Source organism: Plectrocnemia conspersa, unplaced genomic scaffold, assembly GCF_051122295.1.
Source record: "Plectrocnemia conspersa isolate PC_06_02 unplaced genomic scaffold, ASM5112229v1 ptg000014l, whole genome shotgun sequence".
Classification (NCBI taxonomy): Eukaryota; Metazoa; Arthropoda; class Insecta; order Trichoptera; family Polycentropodidae; genus Plectrocnemia; species Plectrocnemia conspersa.
The window spans coordinates 30,464,737-30,491,265 of record NW_028277178.1 but is presented as its reverse complement, the minus strand read 5'-3'; the positions used below and the strand labels follow the sequence as shown (position 1 = coordinate 30,491,265).

Genomic DNA, 26,529 nt, shown 5'->3' with positions numbered 1-26,529 from the left:
TAAATGATATAATGTGAAAGAAAATGTTATTAACTTTTTTAGGCTATTTTATTTTTTAAATAATATTATGTATACTTTAAAAGTTCATAATTATAATTAAGCATAAAAAATTTATGAGGTTAAAATGTGCTATTCGTTATTGATTATTGAAAAAAAAATTAAAATAATATTGACTACAAAAATATCTAGGAAGCGAGACAATATTTTTATTAAATATCAGAGTTTACTATATATGTATATTAAATGATTTTTAAATGCAGCATCGTATAAATAAATTATTACATTATATACATTAGTATAGTAATAATACTTTACGTATTTGTATTATATGCACATATTCTTTGCAGTTTTATTTGTTTGAATAAAAGGCTTGGTATGTTACGAGGTCCATGCGTATAATAGCCTTTATCAAGTACAAGGTTTTGCGGACTGGTCCCTGAGGAGGAGAGGAATGTAAGAGATAGGAGACGAGACGACCGTTGCCATGTCCCTGTCAATTTCAATAACGTCAAAACGTCACTACTAAACCCACTATATGAGCAAGTGTATGTGAACCAAAAGGGTTCTTCGATTCCGATCGATTTTAACTTCGACTTTTCTTATACATGCCAAAACAAAATAAATAAATAATAATTAAAATCACAAATCAATATTTAATTATGTAGAGATAACAAATAATATATTATCTTTATATTTTGAATAAAATAATCGATAAGTTCACAATAAATTTTATTTGCTCACAAAACAAGTTTTCAATGACACGATGTAGGTGTCAGTTTCTGTATCATCAATTTTTTCTTTATTTTTTAATAAATAATGAACCGATGACTGATTTGGGTGACCATATTAAATAAATAAAAACAAAACGGTTTACGAAAATATTTTTTTACATATATTATTGAGTAAAAAGCATGGTCACTATATGACCCTATTTTTTGTTTGCACAAGTCCCTTGTTCTCATGGACGCATCTTTCCGGTCAAGATTGGAAGTTGACAGGACACATTATTAGACCACTAATAATATTTTGAAGGTTGGGTCTTTCATTGATAAAATAAACCTCATTATAACGACTTTGTATCATTTATTATTGGGTCACAAAAAATCGTCAAATGTCAAAAAGCACAAAACGAGTTTAGGTCCAAAAAAAGCAATATAATGTTGTACTGTGCGATTAAAATAAAATCTTATAAATTTAGAATGTGAACGTTCAGATTTACGATTATAAAAAATAATTGAGAACTGTAACGTTTATCTATTACATCTACTAGCTACCGTATAAATTTAGACAGGGCTGTGCAATTGTATATAAATAATTTTAGATTTAATTATTTTGTATTCTCCACTAAAATATATCGTGTTTTTTCTTTTCAATGTCTCTTTCTTAGGAGTCCATATATTCAGTAATATCTGATGAATATTATGGATATGCCTAACTCGGTAAAATAGAGTCTGTTTCAGGACTTTCTACCTCACCGTAAAAAACATTACAGTGAATCATTATAGGAATTTTATGATAAAGTAATTATATATGTAAGTCACACAGCGCGAATCACAAAACAAATCCCAACATCTTTAAAACTTTACTAAAATAGGACATCCACTTCTGTGTAATAAAGCACATTATACATTTTCCTTCTTGCTTTAGAATAGGTAATGTAATGACATTTTTTAATTCTTAACAGCGGATGACCACGCATATATATTTTTAACAACAAATTGAATTTTTTAACCATCCTTATTGTGATCTATTTAAATGAATACTTTAAAATCATACATGAAAAGTATGAATTTTTAATTATAAATAACTTTATTTATATTAATAATAAACAGGAAAAAACATTAATGGACTTAGATTAGAACCTTGAAAAATTCTTAATGTGGCACTGTATTTACAAGTATTGTCCATAAGGACGATTTGAAAAGTATGATTATTTTATGGGAAAACCTAAATCTATCCATTTTTAGATAGATTGAGTATTGAGAAGTCATATTTGTTTTTTTATCTATTAATATATTTTAAAATCATAGAACTCAAGTATCATAACAATAACATTTATCCACGGTGCTAGCCCTATTATTTTTTTACGTGATATAAAAATAGTTGACAATAACAGCCAGCATTCGACTGTTTAGACACGTATCGCCCACTTAATGCTAATGGCTGCTCAGATGGCTTCGCGGCCAATCTTGACAGAAATAATAACTTCATTTATAACGCCGGACAGATGTGCTCACCACCTCGTTACGATGTCAACGCTCCTTCTCGTGGACAATCTCTTCAATGACACTTGGTCGACATAGTCATATCATCACGCTCGATTTCCACCACAATCTATCTTAACATACCGGTCTCATAATGAAAATTTTTACTACTACAGTTCGAGAGATGATATCGCCCAGATCGAGATGTCAGTTTGTTGCCGTTTTTTTTTTAAGTAACACATACGTGACATTCATAGAAAAAATACAAGATTAATGAACAGACTGGGTGTAACAAATCTATGATGTAAAAGTTTATTACAGTTGCCATTTAGAAATTGATATAAAATATATTAGAACGCTAGTAAAATAACTCAATTATTATATGAAAATCGTTTTGGAATTGCGGATAAATTTGATCGAAGCGTTTTTTTGCGGTCTGACGAGTCGAGATAAAAAAAAATCATTCACGAAACAATATGCTGTTTGACAGATGACAATTTTGGTATTGGAAAAATATTTAAGTATAATATATCTCTATATTAGACGGAATGATAGATTAAATATAAGTTTATATACATATTTTCATGTTATATTATTTTTTAATTAAAATAATATTATTACGTGCATACGTAGTACTTATCTAAAAAAAGGAAAAAAAACTGTTTTTTGCTGTATTTCAATATTTCATATGCACAATTTATATGTAAAAATATGTAAGTGAAATATATTGCTATGTACTTCTTAATGTTTCTTTTGATTGCTATGTTTCATGTTTGTCTTTCATTAAATAGATAGAAAAAAAATTCATTCTCAAATAATTATACCTATAATAATTTATCTACATCTTTATCAAATAAAAACATAGTTTTTACTTTGCTAATATCTATATACATATATATTTAAACTTTAATGTTTGTAAACTTTTTTTAATTTCACCTTTGTATTTCCAACTAAAAGTATTCATGTGAAATAACGCAAAAGATAACTATTTTGTTGCCTCAAATTCCATTTAAATACACTCTTTAGATATTCAATATACAAATTTTGAGATGAACCAAATATAGAACAGTAATTTTTCTATTTTATTAGAGTCATGTGATTCGCTGTATAAATTCACTGTACTGATGCCACATTTTATGAGTGATATATTAAATTTTGCTTTTAACATATTTTATAAATTCATGTAAAGTTTATTTTTTTATTTAAATATTATATTACTTTTTAATACAAAAAAAGAACCTAATTTTAATTTTAGAATATCCAATTTTAATCCCGTTTTTTGTGACACATTATAATTATTTGTAATACCATCACTATATTATAATGTAAGTAAATTATTTTCCAATATGTGATATTGCAAAATTTAGTTTATTATTTTTTTAAATATAACTGTAATGTATAATATATTATATGCCGTTAAAAGTAACACAGGTAGTTTGACATATTGATATAATATATGACGATATGAAAACGTTATTTGTGTAGCTGGTCTGCATTTTGGTAGGATTTAGATAGTAGCTCGCTTTTGACACATATATTAATGTATACATTACAAAGGATTATTATTTACGACATGCATAACTCTCAGGGACGTAAATATTATTTTAATAATTAAAAAATAAAATATTGTTAAGCAAATATGCTTTAAATATATGATCCTTTAATTATGTGTCCCAGGAAGGATTTTAATTTATATATATTTATTAAAGTAATATATTTATAGCAGTACCATAAATGTTTTATCGGATTGATTAGCCAATCAGTATACTATTGTGTCGCCGTTTCAATAAGGGAAAAGCCTACTGTAACGACTACTGTTTTTCATATCCCGAATCGCTAATATTAGTCATAAATTTTCCAACTGTCAATGTTTCAAGCTGATATAACTTTTCCACATAAAAATTGATTAAAAACATCCAGTACAGCCATCAATGTTGATTTTAATCATTGTAAATATTTTTTGGCATATTTTTGAGGTATGCATCTGCTCAAAATCTGTGTGATGACGTAATATTTATTATAACTTTTAGCGATATATAATATATTATATGCTACTTCTTATCAAAGTAGGATTATGATATTGAAAGTTATACTATCTACATGGAATGTACTATTTCGGTGTGATAACGCGTAGAAGGATTATTTGAAAAATATAATATAGTACAAATATCTGTTTATATACCTATATAATAAATATAGATAATTTTTATATTTATCTGCGGTTCTTAACCTTAACCCTTTCTTGCTGTCAACTCATGCGTGAATAATATTTATTAACTTTGTCATGAACAACATATAATTTAAACTCCAAATAGAGGCGCCCATTTTTTTGATGCCAGAATGTTCATTAATTATACGATAAAATTTACCTGTTGGCAAATATCAAAGTTGACAAATTCACAATACCTTAATTCTCAAAGGAATGTGTTTGAAAACAGGTAATTCTAATCCCTATTGTGAATTAATACAATTAGGAATTGTGTGGGCTTGTAAACGGAAGATTAATTATACATTGGTGTTGTATATCTGTCAAAAATTCTCACTTAATGTAACACAAAGTCAATGATATTTGTATATTGCATTATATTAACATTAATATATTAACATTGATATTCTTAATTTGTGTATAATATATTAAAATATCTAAATACATATTTGTTACACAAAAAAATAGTATCCCTTACAACAAGGTATAAGTATAAACATTTTTTTGTGTCTGTCCAATGTGTTTGAGTGACAGGTTAGTATTCATTGACTTGTGTGGGAAAATATTAGAATACAATGTCATGGTCAGTCTGCTCATCGAAGATTATGTGGTCAAGACATTTGTTGACCCTTTTAAGAAACATAAACTATATGACTTTTTATATAATCTATAATTTAGCAAAAATTAAATTTTAAACAGTATTTATATAAAAATATATGTATTTTTATTATTTTTAGATGTTTATATAGATATAGAATTCCATCCTTTTAGTTCACGTTTATATGTGAATGTAATATGAATATGACCGCAAGTTTGTCACTTCTTCATACCCATGTCAAAGTAGTTTTTGTCTTTATTTTCGTGCCAAAACTCTGCAAACAATTGAAAGTTTGCAAATATTTGGTCAAGTCATTCAAGTGGGAAGAAAGGAAGCAGTCATCCGTACACCTGTCAAAAGTCAACATTTTTAAGGGGCTTTGTTAAATAATGCAGAAAATGAGAGTGCATTGTGTGCTTGATGCCATAAGTGACAATATTTGACGTTAATACGCAAACGTGATATATATTATTAGAGATGTTCATCTTACATTTTATATTTAATTAGTATATTTGGTAATTAATTTGTATTAGGTATTAGCTAATTAAAAATAATTTAAAAAAAATAAGGTTTTTCAAAATAAGGTAAATGTATATGTTTATTATTAAATGGTATATAACAGCTAAAATTTTAAAGACAAATAGTAGCTTAAAATCCCAAAAATTCATAGCTGTATTCAGAGCAAGTAGTTAAAAAAGGACAGGGATTTCCGATTAACAATTAGAAAACATTTGCTAATATAAGTTTTATGACCGATCCAAGGAATTACGATTGGTAGACATTTTGTTAAGACTTATTTTCATTTTTACTGGGCAAAAAAATATGAATAATTTAAAAATACTTATATTATTCTTTGGAAAGGATTTTCTTTACAGATAAATGTTTTTATTTATTTGCTAGATAAATAATATAATTACATTTTGTCATATTTTCAAAACAGGATAAAAAATAATCACTAATTAAACATTTTTCAGTCTGAATATTCAGAGCAGGTAGTAAAAAAAGGGACAGGGATTTCCGCTTAACAGTTCGAAAATATTGTTTGCCAATAAAAGTTTAACACTAGTACTAATACAATAAATATATACATTTTACATCGCTTATTACAACTCTAGCGAACGGATGGTGACTGGTAGAAATTATTGTATAAATAGATTGTCCACTGCAGTAGTAGAGTTTTAAAAGTTAATATACTTATTACATGTTATTAAATGATGCGAATGATCGGCGGACGATGCCCCGCCAGTCGTCTTACCGTCGAGGTCCGTCAGTGTTACCAGAGTGCCACCTAGTTTTTGGACATAGAAAATAAATCGACCGTCCACATAACAAAAATGGTCCTAATTTTGAGCCCCATAACTGTGAACTATTATTCTCTTTTTTAACATATTATTTATTTTAACTCTTAAACTTTTGTCAACATAATAATAACATTATTTCACTTACACTTATTACGGGTTTTGAGGCCAAAGGAGTGACTTTCCAGTCAATATTGCCGCCAAAAATATGATTACAGTTTATTTTATAATCAGATATAAATTAGGATATATATATAGGATAATATAGATGCCGCAATCAGGCGATGGAGTTGTATCTTTGGAAGTCGAAGAGGCTTTGCTGGCGTGTCCAGTTGTATTATTGTCGGCTGTGATGTAGCCTTGCGATGCTCATTAAATGACCCGTTGATGTATTTTGACTCGTCTCTGCTCATCCCTATTATAGTGACTCTGGCATCTTTATATCGTTTTCTTTCTGTCTTTTTCCGCGTTTTTTTCTCTGTGACGCCATAGCAATGACTTCGGTGTCTTTGGCAAATACCAAATATAGCGCTCCTATATATATATATATATATATATATATATATATATATATATATATATATATATATATATATATATATATATATATATATATATATATATATATATATATATATTTTTAATAGCTATATGGCTTTTATTATGGAAATTATTTAGTGTAATAAAATTAAGTTGTACAAAATTAAACTATTTTTAAAACAATAAAAAGTGAAAACACAAAATTTTCAATAAAACATTGCATTTATTCGTTGTACTAATTTAACTATCTTTACTTGAATTTGAAATAAAAAACATACATCTAAAGTTTTATTTTCCTTGCTTTTGATTGTTTGGTCAGGAGATTTCTCTTACATTGAGTAAAATAATATGTGACTTTTAGGACTTTTGATTTCTCTTTTCGTTTGTTCGAAACTGTTATAAGAATAATTTAAATTATACTAAAGTGTGCTGGTGGTTGGAAAACTTGTACTTTCATATTTCTAACCTAATCTGTTTAAGATTTTGCAACCCAGTCTCAGTGGAATGTTTTACATTTTCTCAACCTTTATTTAATATTTTTATTTTATTTTATATAAATATATACAAACATGAGTATAATAGTAGCAATCTTAAATTCTGGTACAGAAATTTAGTCAAAATATGTTTCAATCTTAATCGTAAAAATTGCCTCATTTTTTTATCCATAAATTATTATTTTATTAACTTTTATATATTGTTGAGTTGCTGTATTATATTGCTAATATTTTTAATAAAATATTGCTTAAAATAATGATCTTTATATACAATTTATTTTCATCGATCGACCTTCGATTTGTGCTATTTTTACTTTCATATATCGATATTTCATATCAGCTCTTTTTATCTATTTTTGTTCCATTTCTAATTTAAAACTTGTTTTCTTTTAAATATTTATAAATAATAATCTTTATTTAATATCATTAGAATCCATTAATGTAATTAAGTAGCACTATTCATATATATTAGAAAATATATATGATTTTAATTGCTCTTTAAGATCTCTGCGAAGTAATTGCAACCCCATTTTTACTCGAGTTTCCGGAACGAACTGAACACGCCTCATGTATAATTTATAATCGAAAGCAAATTATTCAAGTTCGCAAAATAATACAGGGGGAATTTTAATACGAGTCTAATGCATATTAAAAAAAATATAACTGCTTATCGATCAAAGATGAAAAAATCATATGCTAGATAAGCTACCTGAATTTAATTCAACAATAAATTTAAAGTATCGATAAGGAACCGATACGACTTATGCACACAAACACAATCTTGTTGATTCTGTGATCACACTCATCATTAAATATAGCTTTCTGTTAGATACAACTTATCCGATAGAATATATATGTATGTGCATTATAAATAGATTTAAAACGTTATGCAATGGTCGAATGTTGCTCATGCCTTATTTTATCTTGACAAGAGTGAATCAAGATTTGAGTGACTGGTGGCATAAAATGTTAAAGCTACACCTATCTAGCTTGTCTATCCTGTTGACAAACAACCGCGTGATCCATCAGGAAGAAGGGGAAGTGTTGATACCTATCTCCGAACACGATCAAAGACTTGTGAAATATGCTAATCCTATCAAAGTTGATCCTGAGCCAACCCCACAATTTTACCCTTTGACAACTTGTATCGCAAAGCACCCCACAATTCACCATGTATTATATATACATCCTAACTTAAAAATTGAAAACTTTTCACATACTAGAGTATCATACGATAGATGCAAAATATTTATCAATAACACCACTTATCTTTTTAGATAATTTTCAATTCACACATGAACATATAAATAAAGAATTAATTTTAAAAAATATTTATTATAAAAATATTTACATAATAATTAAAAATAATCAACAATTATTTCGACTTCTAGTATCACGTAATATTGCATAAAAAATAAATACAGCGTGGTTTAAAACTTGGATAACATTAATAATATTACTTGTGATTCTCAGATGTCTCTATATGAAGCATAAAAATCAATCGATATTATTGATATAATCGTTTTTTTTTACTATTAATATTTAAACGCATTAGTGGCTATATGCGTATTGTTGTTGATTGTTATATTGTTGAGTAATTGGTGCACTGAATTTACTCAGAGAAGCTACGGAATATACTGGTTTTACGGCAGTGGGTTGGTATACAGCCTTGGCTGTTACTGGAGTCGCATATGTAGATTTGGATAAAGATGTGATATAAGATTGGTGTTCTTGAGGTTTAGAAGCACTTGGTTGTTGCTGATGGACGACAGAGTTGTATAGATTGGCTGTAGATGAATAGTCGATGGGTTTGTAGTATTGAGATGATTCCAAGAATTGGTATGCTCCTGCGCCTTCTTCGTGCGATTGAGAGCTTTCTTGTTCCTTACTAGCAGCTGGGACAGTGTGCTGAAAATTTTATTGATTGAAATATAAACATGTTTTATACATAATAGTTAGGTAATCAATGTATATTTACTGGTAAATTGTAAGAGTAGGTGTATTGGGAACTCGGTTCGTATGATTCAGTTTTAACTGGTGCTGCTTTGATCATGCTCGATTGCGAATAAACAGGTTGGGGGATTTGTACGTATTTCACTTGAGGTTGCGTATATGCAAGGTGAGAAGGTTGAGAATGAGAAGCTGGAGAAATTTGGAAGTGAGAATAGCTTGGAACTTGTTGTTGATGAGATTGTAAAGGTTGTTGTTGGCGTCCGAAAATATTTTGCGAATGGGAGTATACGATCTTGGGCTGAGGCAAGGCGTAAGCGATAGGTTGTTGGACGTATTGTTGAGGTTGTGTATACTGTTGAGGTTGTGTGTACTGTTGAGGTTGGTAATATTGACGCTGGGTGTAAATTTGTTGTTGTTGAGGTTGGTATTGATGGGCGTAAGTTGGAGTAGAATATTGATGAGCTGAGGAGTCTTCTTGACTACTCGACGATGCTTGGTGCTCTCCAGGTCCAGTTTCGTCATAGTTTTGAGATATGGCATAGGCAATCTGTGCAGATGAAGCAGCTGATTCTTGACTTAATGCCACATGGACAAGACCAAGAATGGTTACGTAAATGAACTGTAATAAAAAATGCGTGATTTTAAAAAAAATATAATTGAACAGGAACTTGAAAATAGAGGTAGTAGATCAAGGCTATATTGCGTATTTTTTGCCAAGGTTGAAAGTGAGTGCTATTATATCACATTTTTGTTGTGCGAAAACAATGCAATGTTTCTTTGTTACAAGATAAACATGATTTTTTACACAATGATATATGAGTGTATTACAAAATGGTACTATAATTACCACAATGTACTGTTACTCAAACTTAAATATATAGCAAGACAAGAAATATACTTGTTTATAATCTTAAGTTAAAAATATATTACAAACAAATAGAGAAAAGGTTGACAAAAAGCTAAAGCAAGGTCAAAAAACTGTATGGTTTACTATAATTAATTCATAAAATTATATATTCTAGATTTATCTGGTTCCTTTCTATACCCTGTTATTTTTATTAGTTAACCAAAATTTTTACAGCTGTCATTTTTTGTATGATTTTTTTATTTTGTGTATGGCATAATATATGTATGTATAACGTTCTGAAGTATTTTTTATTTTATATTTAAAGCTAAACAATTTACACATAAAAACATTGATAAAGTGCTTTAATTACTGTCGATTATGGAAATTATTTTTTTGGTTAAAAAATATTTTCAGATTTTTCTAAATAATAAATATATTCATTATTACTACAAAAATCCATTGATAATTAAATATATTAAAATACAAAATTATCCTTAGTTTTTTTAGGATGATTATATATTTAAAAAATTTTAAATTTATTTTGTAGATGTGAGATTTGCATAGTATATGTTTCAGATTCATGGAAACGAAGTAGCATTATTAAATATTATTTTATGATACAGTTAGAGCTAAACAATTTACATATAAAGTAATTTTACTTTCGATTCTGTAAATAAATTCTTTGTTTAAAATAACTAATTTAAACAAGTACCAGATTTTTCTGAATAATGAATGTACTCATTATTACTAAAAAAATAGTAGGTAGTAAAAAACATTAAAATATATTTTTTAATCATTTTTTTAGGGTGCTTTTCGTATGATTTTTATTTCAAGTAAATAAAATTTATTTTGAAGATGTGAGATTTCTATACTATATGTACCAGATTCATTGAAACAAAACGACGTTATTTAATATATTTTTATGATATAGTTATAGCTAAATAATTTACACATAAAGTCATTGATAAAATGCTTTATTTAATGTTGATTCTATAAATTAATTCTTAAGATATATAAACAATTTCAAAGATATACCACATTTATAAAAATATTGAATACACCCATTATCACTAAAAAAATAGTTGCTAGTAAAATACAATGAATTAAAAACTCGTTGGTAATTTTTTTAGGATGCTTTTTGTATGACTTTAAATTTATTATAATATAAATTTATTTTATAAATGTAAAATATGCATAGCATATGTTTAATTATATAGTTTGTGGGAATTAAATGGCATTATTTAGTATATTTTTATAATATATTTGGAGCTAAAAAATTACACATAAAGCCTTCAATGATTACTGTTATTTCTGTAAATTATTTTTTTGGATATAAGAATAACCCCAAAGATTTACCAGATTTTTAATGTATTTTACTAACAGCTATTATTACTAAAAAAAATGTTGCTAGTAAAATACAATTAATTAAGAGCTCATATGTAAAAAAAATTTATATTTAAAAAAATATTTGCATAGCATATATCTCAGATTTGTGGGAAGAAAACGGCAATATTATGTATTTATTTTTACATATAGCTAAAAAAGTACACATAAAGCCATTGATAAAGTACTTTAATTAATATTGATTCTGTAAATTAATTCTGTGGATATAAGAACAATTTTAAAGTTGTATCAGATTTATCAAAATATTAAACATACTCATTATCACTAAAAAAAACAGTGACTTGCAAAGTAAAATGAATTAAAAATAATTTTGTCATTTTTTAATATGCTTTTTGTAATAAGAAAATATTTTTAATTAGTAATTTATTTTGTAAATGTGAGATTAGCATAGCATATGTTTCAGAAAATGGTGTTAATTATAATGTAGTTAGGGCTAAAGAATTTACACATAAATCCATTGCTGTAATGCTTTTATTACAATCGATTCTATAAACTATTTTTTTAAATGAAAAACAATTTTAAGAAGTACCAGATTTATGTAAATAATGAATGTACTCTACTCCATAATTTATTTAAAATAAAAGTAGTTAGAAAAATTAATCGAAATAAGAACTAGTTCAGATATTTCAATACTGTTTGAATGATGCAAAAAATCTTAGATATTTGAGGTGCAAATATGTTAGCAAATTGTTAAGGCCTTACTTTTTAAAACGCGTTTATAAAGATACATAATTATGATAACTTTCTGTCTTATTTACTATCATTAAATAAAATTAAAGTGAATCTAAGTAATGAAAACTTTTTTACGAAAAACGTTCATAACATTTTTCTATAGTAAAGGTCAAGGTTTTTATGAGGGTTAATATATTTTTCCCGGATAAATCTCAACTGCAAGGGTCAAGTGTAAGTCCCGGAAGAGAAGAAAAGTATATATTTACCTTGGATACCATGTCGATGACTTGCAAGAGCAATCTGGTAGAAAGTTACACAAGTATTCGCACTTGTGGTCAAGAGGTAAATGCTACCAGTCCACAGCAGCCTTGAGTTTTTATATCACTTTCTGTCCATTCCTCCAGTGGTACTTGCTATTAGATACCCACCACTCACTGAATTAGTCAACTGGTCGCTATGAATTCATTCATTTTTTACAACCGTTCATGTCAACCGACGAATATTTTGAAAAGATGTATTGATTTCATTTCCGAATTCGATATGCAGAGAATGCGATTTCTTCATCCGGTTCTTGCGAAAACATTACGGAGAGATAAAAGTGAACCTTGCCTTTACTTCAATGCATAGTATGAAGTTAAGATAACATTTTATAACATCGAGACACTTCATAACTTCTTATAATAGGTCAATATGAACTTATCAAAGGTGAAACAATGAGCAATGAAGTTGTATCCTACTTTATGGAATATTAAAAAGAGGGTTACAAAACAAAATCTTGCCTTATATATATACATATATTTAATAATATTAGATCTTTAAAATATCTAGTAAGCATAAAAATGCACCTCTCACTATAAATAACACTACAAAACTTATAACAATTATTTATGTTAAAATTAATTTGATATTATAGATGCATCTGAAATTAAACTTTTTTTGCTCTTTCTGTCAAAGACAAGAGAAATATAACCATTACAAATTGTACGTCATAATAAAATAAAAAGTAAGTAAATTGATTTGAGTTATATTTATCGTAGTCATAAAAAAATCTGCTGGTAAAACTATGGTGAAAAAATGAAAGGATTAGTCGCAAACTAGTTATTTTTTATCAAGATCATCGCTTATCATCTTCGGAACAGTGAACATATTATTTAATTAAATTACATCAGCAAAAAATATTTAAGGAAATTATTGCAAAAACTAATTAACAAATTATTACTTTCATTAACAAATTGTTAACAAAAAAATGGTGAATAAAATTCCGCATTTGACGTAATTTCTCAGTTCCCATTATTTTATATATTTTTTTTTAAATCTGTATTATGCCGGAAATTATTTGATTGATACTTTTTTTACAGTATTACATTAGTATATTTTGCCAGATCATATTATTGAAGTTTATTTATCAGTAGTAAACGTTTTTTTAATTAATTAATGATGTGCCTTGAGGCTGTTTATTATTTCGACGTCAAATCCTATCGCGTTTAATTGATCGTTTATCATTTGATATCTTGAACTCGAATCAAACCAATCAAAACTTTGTTTGAAATAATCTTTTCAACGCTCAATAAATTTTAGAATAAATAGGTGTAACGATGCCAAAAACTGCATATTATAAAAATAAAATTGAATATTTTACCGTTCACTAATTTAAAATGCACTTGAAACTCATCGCAACAATCACATTTTTTCTACAACATAATGTGATAGACGTAAGCTTATCTATGGACATCAAAAATAAACTAGTTTATTACTTTCACATTGAAGACCGGATTGGATCATAATCGATACGTAGTACCGAAAATGAAGAAAGAAAGGAAAATACAGCAAATAATATACACGTAATGTGTTATTTAAAAAATGTAACATAAGATTTATTACCACATGTGGAATATGATATGAGTCGTTTGATCTGTAATATAAAAACATAATGGGCATTTTATAAACATATGACACTACTACTTTCAGTGAATGTGAAATACTTTATTGTACAATAACATGAAAGAAATATATATGACAAGGTCTTAACATTGTGTATCTTACAAATAATAAAAAAAATCTAACATGCAATATAGTAATTGAAGCATTTTTTTACAAAAGCAACCAATTCATTTTATAATTAACCCCAATAAACTATATATAAAATTATATATATAATAAAATAAAAACTATTATTTTTTGCTTGAGTACTTCTGTCTAATAGCAGTTCTAGCTTTTGTGTGTATAATATATTTTGGTATGTCACATGTGCCCATGTAGATAAATGTATAATATAATCCCGCTTTTCAATATAGTGATCAATCTTTCTTTTCACTTTCGCCGCTGGGCTTATTTGTATGAAGCCCTTAGAATTTTCACATTAAAAATAACAATAAAAGCGACGTAAATTTGTATGGGAAAACCATGTTTATGGTTGTCAATTTTAATAAATATATTATTTTTTTTATAAATATTTTTTGCATACAAAATGCTTTGTTGTGCTCTAAAAATGCATGTTCATTTTTTTCATATAATTAATAAATATGTTAATATTTTTTTACCATAAGCAATTAACTTTATATATTATAAAGTAAATTACAAATTAATGGTAAAATATCTAGATGGAATGTATAATATATTATTCTAAATGTTTTAATAATAGATCATTCGTGGATTTATTTATGTTTTTACCTACAACTAACAATTAACTCTTACTGCAAAGAACAGGATGGTTCAAATCATCCGATATGATAGGTTTGTGTATTTTTTCAAACATATATTGAAAAAATATCATTTACATTTAAATGTTTTACCATTGTGTGATTAAATCACATTATATATTATTTTTCTAATAATTTAATTACTTGCATAATAATTTTAATAGTCATATTATATTGGGACAATTGTTACTATTATATAAAAAAATGGAAGACAGTATTTGAACTGTATTTTAGTAAATATAAAAATAAAATAAAGTTTGCTTATCAACATATTTTTTGTTCACGGAGGCGCCAGGGACACCAACGGGTTTGAGCCACAGCAGAAAGTGGATCTTGAATCGTCAACCAGCTGAGGTAAGCTCAGTTACTTTTTTCGGCTCACATTGAAGTTCTTATCCCTTAGCTTGTCGAGCCCCTATTAAAAACATTTTAGAATACTAGCACAGCAGAGTACAAGCTTATGTACAGAGAGGCAGAATATTTTATTTAGTAGTACTATAGTGGACTTGTTCCAAAGGCCTTACCACTGATGGCAGCCAGAGTGACACTTGAGTTTGGCACTCCCTCCAGAGGAAAACACTAGTTACTCAATTTTGCGGTTGAGTGTAACATCCTAGAAAGATAAACCTCGACTTTCATTTGACGCCACAAGGTGAAATGGTTGGGGCTGACAATGGTGGCGTTTTGGTCCTTAAAATTATTGCCTGTGACAGTTCACGAAACGCTCTCTCTGCCCACACCCGCAAAAGCAATGAAAAATTATTATTCTATTATTCATAAAGCTTGCCATCGAGACAGACATATATTTAACTTAAGAAAACATTAGTAAAATCGACATTTCAAAACACCTAAAATTGCACAATAACTTCTCAGATTTTTTAATGTCATTAATTACCGCAAAATCTCTTCAAACCAATTTATTCATACGCTTTACGATTCGTCTAAGAATATAAATGTACTCACATCGAATAAGCATTGCTAAAATTATCCTTTGTCATTATCAGACGGTCGCCAATCATGATAGCACTTTGAAACGTGAGCTTTTAAAAAGTGATGTTGGAGGTGGAGCTAGATTAGTATTAGCTTTCTCGGATCAGTAGACTAAAAATTATATGGTATAGCTCCTCGGACTGGCAGATGACTTATAGACTCTTAAGAGCCAATTCAACTTAATGTTATACGACTCTCGCCCGATTTTGACACCTGTATTTTTCTGTACATATTTAACAAAATATATATATATTATAACAAACAGGTTTTATAACATTCAACTGACCAATGAGGACCAATCCTGAAACTCCTTGTAATCAAATAGCGATTGATATCTATGAGGGATGACCTGTCAATATCTACTGTTATTAGACATACCTACTTTCCCAAAAATATTCTAATTAATCCAGAAGGTGATAGTAACGCGGAACCCTCCATAGGCCGTTCCGATAAATAATAGGTTTAAACATATCATTTTATAATCAAATTAGCATTTTACCAACTAGTAAGCTTAAAATGCTGCGAACGTTGAAAATGGAACGAACCATTTTTGTCTCAATTTTTTAACCTATAAGTATTTGTGAAAGAGTGATTTAATATAAAACGAAAAAACGGAACGGTCAGATAGATATGTCTTATTATGTACAATACCTTTGCAATTTGCGCAGTATTGAATATGTGGCTATTTTCGTCTCAATACTGCTTCAACTCGTCTCAAAGATCAGGTTGAACTCTTGGGATTCAGGTTACTACTTAACTCGAAAGTAGGAGTTAATTTTTGCTATTTTAATGGTCATCTTTGTCTATTCGGCGAATTCCATTTATTCAGAAGTCAGAAGCAAGGTGTGCGTTATGTAGTCAAGCTCTGCTTTCTGAAATTCTTGACAGAAAAAGTAGAATTGATCCAAAACGATAGTGTTCTAATTTATGAACCGATAAAAAAATAGGAGAAGTCCAACGTTCCTTCCAATTCTCGATCCTTTAAGCAATGTGAATGATTTAGGACAAAACCAGACTCTTTTTTATTGTCTGTATTTATTTAACGGTAGTTGTAAGTTATTATTGGTTTATCAGATTATCCCAGGTATTACTATTTTATAAATTAACAATAATTGCATTATTCTTTCGGTCTTTGTAAACACTAGTTGTATCAAATACTATTTATTGTAATAGTGGTATATTTTTTGTTTTAATATTTTAAAATCTAAACCAGCAATGGTAGTGGAGATAAAATAATCTCAGTTAAGCTATATTATGCATTCTGTTTTTCAACCGGTCATAATGCTACAAAAGTAGTTTAAACACCTGTAATGCAATGGGCAGGGATTTGGGTTCTTAATTAAGGTTCTTGGTTAATAACGGGTGGGCAATTTCAACATTGTATTTCATTCAAAGAAAGAATTCTGCGAATTTCGATCATAGTAGATACCGCTGATAAACGTTCTATTCACAAATATTTTTCGATTTTTTGTTAAAAAAGAGCGTCTCATTGTCTCGCATTTCAAAACAATATTAGGGCACATAAAGGACCATGGATTTTAGAGCAGCACTAGTCACTTGAGTATATTGAGAGAGAAAACGATTAAGTGTGTTGCTTAAGTATAAAAATTGTTTCATTCAAAGATTTTTTAAATTTCATTCGAGATAGTATAAATTAATATTTTACAAATATTAGACCATTCGAATATTCTTATAGTTGAAAATAGAACAAATAATTCGAATATTTGATTCAGAAAAATACATTATATAAATTAGCAAGGATGCCATTAAATGTAGTGTAAAAATTTCGTTACAGGTATTTTGATAATAAATATCTACGTAATGGCGGGTAGTTCTTGGAGGTTGTTAGTGAAGATATTAGGGCTGCCATAAAAGCAGATCAGATATTAATGATACAGATCGTCGTCTTCCTGTCTTGGTTAACCAAAGAATATTATTGTTCTTACCTCCGCCACGCCATTATACCTAGATGTTATTAATGTGATTTTGATTAATTAAGTTTTTATTAGAAATATTAAAGCCTTGTAAATCTGATAATTTTTAATAACAAAACATTACATACTAATTTCCAATGTTATGCATCAAATAAAATATTTTCACATTAATGACTTTTAAAGTAGTTTTTGGGGCTATGCATACAAAAAATTGTATGTCATACACAGCCAGGCGCATAAACATACATCATCGTAAAAATACAATCATAACGTGACAGGTTTTCACCGAAATTGGATGGTGTATTTTTTCGACAAATCGAGTACCTCTCTGCTACATAATATATGTATGCGAAAGGTATAATTTAGTCATATTTAATTTTAATAAAATAGATGGAATAAATTTCGCTTTTAGTTTTCATACATTTGATTGAAATGATTGGATTAGTAATTAAAAAATCCAATTTCGTAATTTAATCAAGAAGAATCATATCTCAGATCTCACGTCCTCGTTAAAGGTCAGACTGCAATATAAAAATTCAATCTAAAACGCGTTTATATAATACAATAACTATTAGTATACGTGCGTTTAGCGCCTTGCGTAACAACGCACGCGTTGAATTCATTTACATAACCCAAAATTGAGATTCAGACCGACTTTTCGTGATGAGAACTGAGCGATTTCTAAACGCGTCTGTCAGAACGTCTCTGCGTTCACGACGTTGTGAATGTTGTTTCATATTTATGATATTTGACGGTCACTGTCATTTGACTACCACTGACGAACTATTACGTGCGGAGCAACAGTCTTGTAATGGACAAACTTTCATCTCAAAGTCACAAGTCCTAAAAAGAAGTAGTAATCGCTTCTATAATTAATCTTATCCGGTACATGCACAAGCGTAAATAAAAAATATACTAAAAGTCTATTAAAGCGTTTTAATAATGTAAAAAATGAAAGCATTATCTAACGATCCAGTAATGGAGCACGTTAAAAAGCTGTTTTGTGAAAATTAGTCCCTGCTTTCCGGTTAAAAAGTAAAGGTAATATTTTAAAATTAATGACGGAAAAAACTACATAATAGTTAACATGGAGTTTGCCAAAAAAAATTATATTACAAAGACATTGGAGGCTTATTTCTCATTGTTAATTTTTTTCTAATATAAATATATGTATGATAAATGGTGTAGTGTTAAGTATTAACAATGACATTAGCTAGTTAAAAAAAGAGACCACCTAATAAACGGTTAATGACGCTCTTCATTTAAATTCACTGCTCTCAGAAACTGATTTAATTAATACTACATATATATGGGAGTTCTCGTTTTTACTTTTCATCTTTTTTCCAAATGTTTCAATCTCAGATATTGAGACCTTTCGATTCTAAACATAATGGATATAGCTCAGACTTCGAAAGCAGCAGATAAATTAAGTCACAATTTATTATCACGACAAAATACATTAACGTGGATAAGGAGAGCTATGTTAAATTATGATATTGTATGTCCTAGTATTAAAAACCAATTACAAACAGTAAGTTTATCTTGACGGACAATAACACGTAGAATTTAATGTATTGATAATGATGTGAATAAGCAACTGTTATCAATATTACAATCGACAAGGTGGTATTCAATCGCTCTCGATGAAAGTGCTGATCAAAATGGTACAGCTCAATTATTATTTTTTATAAGAGCATGTACCCCTGATTTCGACATAATTGAAGAACAATCAATGGAAATGATACATTTGAACAAGTATAATTTCCTAATCAAGTATAAATTACGATGGAAAAAATTCGTGAGTGTGACTACTGAAGGAGCACCAAGCTTAACTGAAAAATATTCGGGAGTTCTGACGAAAATAAAGGGCAAGATTAGTGAGGAATGTAGGGATAAGGAACTAATAACAATTCATGGTATTTTTGTATTTGATATATGAATATGTATATGAGTATTTTTGTATTTCCCTAAAATTTATTTTTAAAAAATAAGAGTACTCAGGGCTGGCCCTGTCTGCCAAATAAATTATATTTTCACTGGTAAAAATATATATTTCTGTGAAAATCTATTTCAATATGATTTCACTGAAATGACATATTTAAAAAATATTTTCGGGTTAGATTCGAGATTTTTTTTAGGTATAGCCCGAGAATTTCTAGTTCAGTATCAAAGATTCATATCAGATTTTTTCGGCCCCCCTTGGAAAAAACTGAGCCAGTGGTCGTTTTTAATATTTCGATATCATTCAAATTCATAGGATTACATGCATTTTTATGGTCAAATTAAAGGGAGGGGGGGGGGGAAATAATCTTAAGCCAATAACAATATTATGAGTTGATTTATTTTATTTAGCAACTGTATGGATAAAGTATTTTTTATTTCAATATTTGCATCACATATTGATTTTAAATGTAATATTTCTTCAGAAAGATCAGCCTTATGTTTGTTTCGTATTTTTCGCCTTTTCCGAATTTCATCATCATTTTAGATGCAAAATAACCACATAAAAATATATGCATTATTTATAAATTTTGCTTCATCAAACTATTATACTTATCAAATTAGCGATAATACAATCAATAAAAACATTAAATTTATATAATTCAGCTGATGCTGTTATTGATTCTTTATTATTTCTTGGCTGCTTCCTTTTTCGTCTATCTGAATGTCTGATCAAATAGCTAAATTTACTGCTACTAATTTACATTCCTTGGATATTTTCTCTGAATTAAGTGTAATATTTTATAAGGTTCAGAAAGTAATAAGATCAACAATAATTTGCAAACAGTTTTTATCACAAAACCGCACATAAAAATACAATCTGTTCCTTTGTTTAATAATGTTTATTGTGAAAGTATAATATTTCCTAGAAAATGAGTGCTTTTGAAGGCAATGTTCCACTCCTTTTATTTCATTTAGTATTGTGTGCAATACGCAAAAGAAACATATCTGAAATACATCACAAATGTCAGTTCTTATTTATTTTAATATATTTTTTTTCAGAGTCGGGCCCTTCAAGGAGAACAGGCCTTAGGTTTTTTCCGTCTCCCCCCCCCCCTCTCGGCAGGCTTGATCCCAACCATCTTGGTAACTCAAATTGGACTTGTTCAAAATATTTTTAGTACTCTACGGAACTAATTAATAAATCGTTTTTACTTTATTTTTTCACAATTTTTAAACGTTTTAAATTAATTCCTAAGTTTAGACATTTTTTCTAAAATAAAACTGGTATGTAATAAAATAAACATATTATTTTTATTTTACCTATGATTCAATAATAATATCACAAATAGCTACCTCACTTCCAAGAAAGATGACCTCCAAGTTGGATTAAATGAGACTATATACATTTTTAACCATTAAAATGTAAGATCTATTACTTGTATCTTTCCCAAGTCTATGCATGCACAAAACCGTACCAAGGAAATCTATAGTTAAGTTTGTCTCAACATAATTTTTTTTTTAAATACATGGGTGTTATATCAATTATTTTTGAGACCCACCAAGATCTGGAGACGTGTGCCATATATGCTTCTGTGGTAATCTGCCACTGATGCATCCAGTAGCGTAGCTAGGGTATGTGCCGCCCGGGGCAATTTTTAAAATTGCTGCCCCCCCCCCATACTTTTTTTTTGCAGGATCAAAAAATCAGCATTTCTTAAAATAATAAATTGATTATTGTTAAGCTCTTGCTATTCGTAGATTTACATAAACTTTAGTTTATTCAGGGTTAAGAACCACACTAGACGATTCCATCGCGAATATGCTGCCCCCAAGTAAGTGCCGCCCCCTCCGACCCCCCCATAGCTACGCCACTGGATGCATCCAATAAAATATTTTAACTTTAAGTTTTAGAGGCATCACAAACACAAATTTGTATATATATCATACACAATCAAATAATAATTTTTATATATTTCTTACTAATGCGACACACTAAACGTTGTCACATATTAGATATATATTCTCACATACGTGTATCTTCTTACTATAAATAGCAAAAATAACAGCTCTTATGTTGAGAAAATATGATATCAACGTTGATATCTGATGATTTGTGATAAATACAATTTTGCCTTTCATCTTTTCGCTCTTATAATAACATATTTTTTTTCTATCTTTGCTCCCTATTCGTTTGCAATTTTGACATGTTAATACGGACACTTTCCCAGCAATTTGGTGCTATAGCTTCCATTTCGGCCCCACCCTCGGTGGCAGGTGAGTGCTTTGTCTGGACGTCTGCGGAGGAGCAGCAGCTAGCCTGGAAGGTGGTAGCTCTGCTCCACTGACAGCATGATCGATCGGCACCATTTACACAACAAAAACATCCTGGCCGAATGTAATCCTGCCAGAGCAAACACAAGGGTCCCACAATCCCTCGTTCGCCAGCTCGCTGAGCGTAGCGAAAAATCCCACACGAACGCTTTCCGCGACGTTTAATGAAAATACCAAAAAAATATACATATACATATGAATGTATACATGTATAACATATATACATTCTCAACAACATAAAATAGCATATACACGTGTATACAATTATAAAATAACGTTTTTCGCTTAACGACAACAAACAGGAATTCACGCCAAGTCCTATATATAAATATATAATATAAAACGAGACTGAACAACAATAAAATACATCTATATCGGTACTTCTAAACTCGCGTATTAAGTTATTATTGTTGTCCTACAATATTATGAAAATAAAATGTAGTATAATACATAATGGTACAGATTGGAATGTGGAATGTGTATAATAATTGTAATTAAAGTAATCGTATTAAATTGAAACATGTTCCTATGAACCATACATAAAATAATAACGCTCATTATCACTGCCATATAATTTACAGTATATAAAAATGTGTTTATCAATGTGAAACTTAACTGACAGTCCGATAAAAGCAAAATTTATAGGTCTACTAAAATCAAATAAAATGAAATAAATTGGTAGGCGTAGTAAATCAATAAGCCGAATGCTATTAATAATTGACATTGTTAATTCGCAGTATAGATTCGTATTAAAGCGATCCTAAACTGGATTCTGTGTGGGTTTTATTAGTTTTTTTATATCAACGAGTTGAAGAGAAAGTACTACATTTTAATACACATGTAATTTATTCTAATTAGGATCGTAAAAGTTAAGGGATATTCTCATATATTAATCCAATATTGACATGTAGGTATTCGTTTCTATTGATATTAAAAATTAAGTTGGAGCTGAATAACGCCTTCGGGCTATATTGAACTCTTTGAATACTGCTTTATAGTTGTATGTAATTAATCTTAAATAATAATTTACCGTTACATGCTTTCTCTGTAACATTGATAACGTTTTGACCTATGTTTTGTAATAGGAGTAAAAAATATGTTCTATTATTATTATCATCAACAAAGAGAACATTGCTTTCTATTAAAATGATCTATCTACATATTTTCACAAAGCGTATAATACTGGTTTTTAGATTCTGATAAATCTGAGGTGTCATATAAATATGTTAATATTTCTATAAATAATTTAAACATTACTCTATAATACGCTTACAATAAATTTATAATTATTAGATGTGTCAAAAAATCAGGTATATCAATTTGCCAGTTTGATTTTTTGCTTCGCACGAAAGTAGCGTTTTTGTACAGAGGTTTTAAACTTATTTAGTTTCTTTATTTATATTGCTATATATTATTAAATATATAGCAATATAAATAAAGTATATAAAAAATAAATAAAATATTCTAATATTTAATCACTAGTATTTTTACACATTTTAGCATGTACATTGAGTATACATCACCGGAAGGCATGACTTTTATTTGCATTTTATTTTAAAAAAATTGTGGCAATTAATTAAGCTGCATCTTTTTTTAGTAAAGCATGAACGAAATTGCGTATTTCTTTTATATTCTCTATCAGTTAAAATAGCTCATTAATAGAGAATTTTTTATTCCTAATGTATATAAGCTAGCTCAATTTTAATTAAGCATTGCGATATTTATCCGTGAGATTAGGAAAATCTAGCTAAACCTGATCTGTGATGATCGATCGGAATTATAATTATGTAATAATCACTAATCGACAGGTTATTTTTTGCCGCGTGATTTTCGCGCAACACTTCAGCGCTTAAGTCAAGATTTTTTATTATAATATTACGACGAATGATAAGTAAGAATAAATTGAAGCACATCAAAACCGAATTTTGGTCAATAGAAGAGCGCAAAAAACAATTATCCCTTCTCAGATGTCAAAAATTCACGTCAAAAGCAATAAAATCGTGCCGTCGCCGTCGCAGTGCGACGGCACCGACACGATTTTATTGCTTTTGACGTGAATTTTTGACTTCTGAGAAGTGATAATTGTTTTTTGCGCCCTTCTATTGACCAAAATTCGATTTGAATCTACTTTATCCAATACTCTCATATCAGAATTCCGTAATAATATCGGTAAGGATAGCTATCATATTTTTAAAACATAGTATAATATCGAAATGTATGTAAACTATGGAGCAATATGCGAGATGCAACGTCTGTCTGTACTTCTTCTTCTGAGGTTTAGAATCAGGGACGTCATTTCATTTTTTTTAAATATTTCTATTTCATTAAGATTCATAGTTTATAATTAAATGACATACATTTTTCTGACCAATTATGTAAATATTACTACATATGGAAGTTAAAATCATAATACTTTACTAGTACCTGCAAGATAAATTATATTTTTACCGTTAAAAATATATATCTACCGGTGAATATGTATTCCGATAAGATTACACCGAAAAGACATATTTTCTGAATAGATTATTTTTTTTAGGGAATTTCTGGTTTATAATTAGTGACGTAATTTTAGCTTTTTCCAGGGAATTGGCCAGTCAATAGTCGTTCTTTCGTTTTAACATTTTGATATCATTAGATTCATAGTATTTCATGAAATGTCATGCATTTTTTGGACAAATTAAATGGGGGCTTTTCTCATTTTCTTAATGGATTATAAAAACCAGAGTTACTTTTATCACTTACGCCAGGTACTGCATTTAAACTTAACTTTGGAATCACTTTGCTTCCAATTTTAAATAACGAGAGCTTAACCAAACTTCCGCCAAGTAAAACTAAGCCGAATCTAACTAGATAACCCTTAAAAGAACGAGTATTCAATTTGACCGCCGAGCACTTAACCGTAAAGTTCAACCCGATCTTCGATACAACTTGAGAGACTACATTATTCAGTACTACTAAATAAACAGATACGTTTATCTATAGTGTAGTTAAAAATAATGTATATAAAAACTGTAATTATTAAAATAGATTAAGGTCGATTAACTAAAAAAAATCCCGACTTGCCATGAAATCTTTTTAAGCGCTTTTTAATAAAAAATCAACTAAATTTACATAGCATACTCAAAATACCTTTGAGTGGTTTAGAAAATATGAACGATATTAGAGCACTCGCTTATTCGTTAAACCGGATTCCATTGATTGTACGTATATAATAATAATTGATTACACAACGTAAATTCTACGACAGATTTCCACTCGTATTCTGATTTTTTAAGAAAAAAAATAATTATATGGACTGAAATTCATTCTGCACATGCATTATCTACGATAACGTCATAAATAAAATTAACATAATGATGTATGCGATTATAAAAAAAATGCATTAGAGCAACTTTCACCGTCGATCTCAACAAAATATTTGTTTACAAAAAATAAATACATATATTGCACGAAGATTTCTATTGGTCGATCAGAACAGAGACCATTGTACAATCACATCGTCGGGTATTGTGTCTTGGAGAAGTCCCCTCTTGAAATCCCACCCCATGTCAGAGGGTCCGATGCTACTACGTGTCGGGGTGGGACACGCAGACCCACAATGCAAATAGCCGTGTCGTCTGCCGCTAGGGCCCAGGGCCGCGTTTTGTCCCTGGGGCCCGGGGCCAATCCATCATCCGGACGTCCGCGACTCAATGCCCGTAATCACGTCAATGAATAATGCACAAAGAGCTGGGATCTGATCGAGAGCCGGCTTTTGGTCACGATTTGCAAGTGAAAATTTGCCACGTCCCATTGTGACGAATCTCTTAACATTTTTGACTGAACAACAAAAAATATGCAACACATGTCGCTAAAATGGCAGATTTTTAACTGAAAGGCGTATTTTTTTTATTTAATGGTTTATAACCATTTTCTAGTTAACAAAATAATATTAAAATTATATAAAATAAAAGTAACGCTAATAATAGGATAAATTAATTGCAATTTTAATTTTAAAACATTATTGTAGTATTTTTTATTAAATAAAAATTCAAGGTGTGTGATTATTTTTATTGCTTTGCGATGAGCAGAAAAATGTATAACTGTTGTTACTGTACATGCATATATTATGAGAAAAAAATATGATGCTCTTATATATCGGTTTTAGTGTTCATGCAGTATCCGAAAGACTTATTCGCAATATGCTTAGTAAATTTAAGTTAAATTTATAATGAAAACTACAAAAATTTACATGTATGTAGAAATAAATGCTTATCTTAAATTATTTTTATTCTAGTATTTTTATTCATTTTAATTGTTTTAACTGCTTAGAATAAAAAAATATATTAAGTAAAAAAATTCTAATCAAATTTTTGTGATTGATTACATTAAATCTGAGTTTCGGACTCTACATTATAATTAGTTACTATTATTTT

General features: G+C 28.8%; 1 protein-coding gene across 2 annotated transcripts; it reads right to left on the bottom strand.

Moving 5' to 3' along the window:
• Positions 1 to 8,726: 8,726 nt before the first annotated feature.
• LOC148226772 (uncharacterized) lies at positions 8,727 to 22,255 on the bottom strand. 2 transcript variants are annotated; one of them, XM_088204054.1, is made up of 3 exons: positions 22,002 to 22,255; positions 9,319 to 9,912; positions 8,727 to 9,248 (listed from the first exon to the last, which is right to left on the bottom strand). In XM_088204054.1, exons 1-3 carry the CDS (start codon positions 22,032 to 22,034, stop codon positions 8,892 to 8,894), a joined length of 984 nt encoding a protein of 327 aa, XP_088060180.1. In that variant the 5' UTR covers positions 22,035 to 22,255; the 3' UTR covers positions 8,727 to 8,891. The 2 variants fall into 2 exon arrangements, with proteins under 2 accessions (XP_088060180.1, XP_088060181.1); XM_088204055.1 differs by lacking the exon at positions 22,002 to 22,255 and adding an exon at positions 12,483 to 12,614.
• Between the last annotated feature and the right edge of the window lie 4,274 nt (positions 22,256 to 26,529).

Coding starts and splice junctions, on each gene's coding strand:
- LOC148226772 (XM_088204054.1), bottom strand. CDS start 22,034: ATGGAAGCTATAGCACCAAATTGCTGGGAAAGT. Junction 9,913..22,001: donor CACCAAATTGCTGGGAAAGT/GTCCGTATTAAC, acceptor TTTTTATTACAG/TTCATTTACGTAACCATTCT. Junction 9,249..9,318: donor CCTACTCTTACAATTTACCA/GTAAATATACAT, acceptor TAAAATTTTCAG/CACACTGTCCCAGCTGCTAG.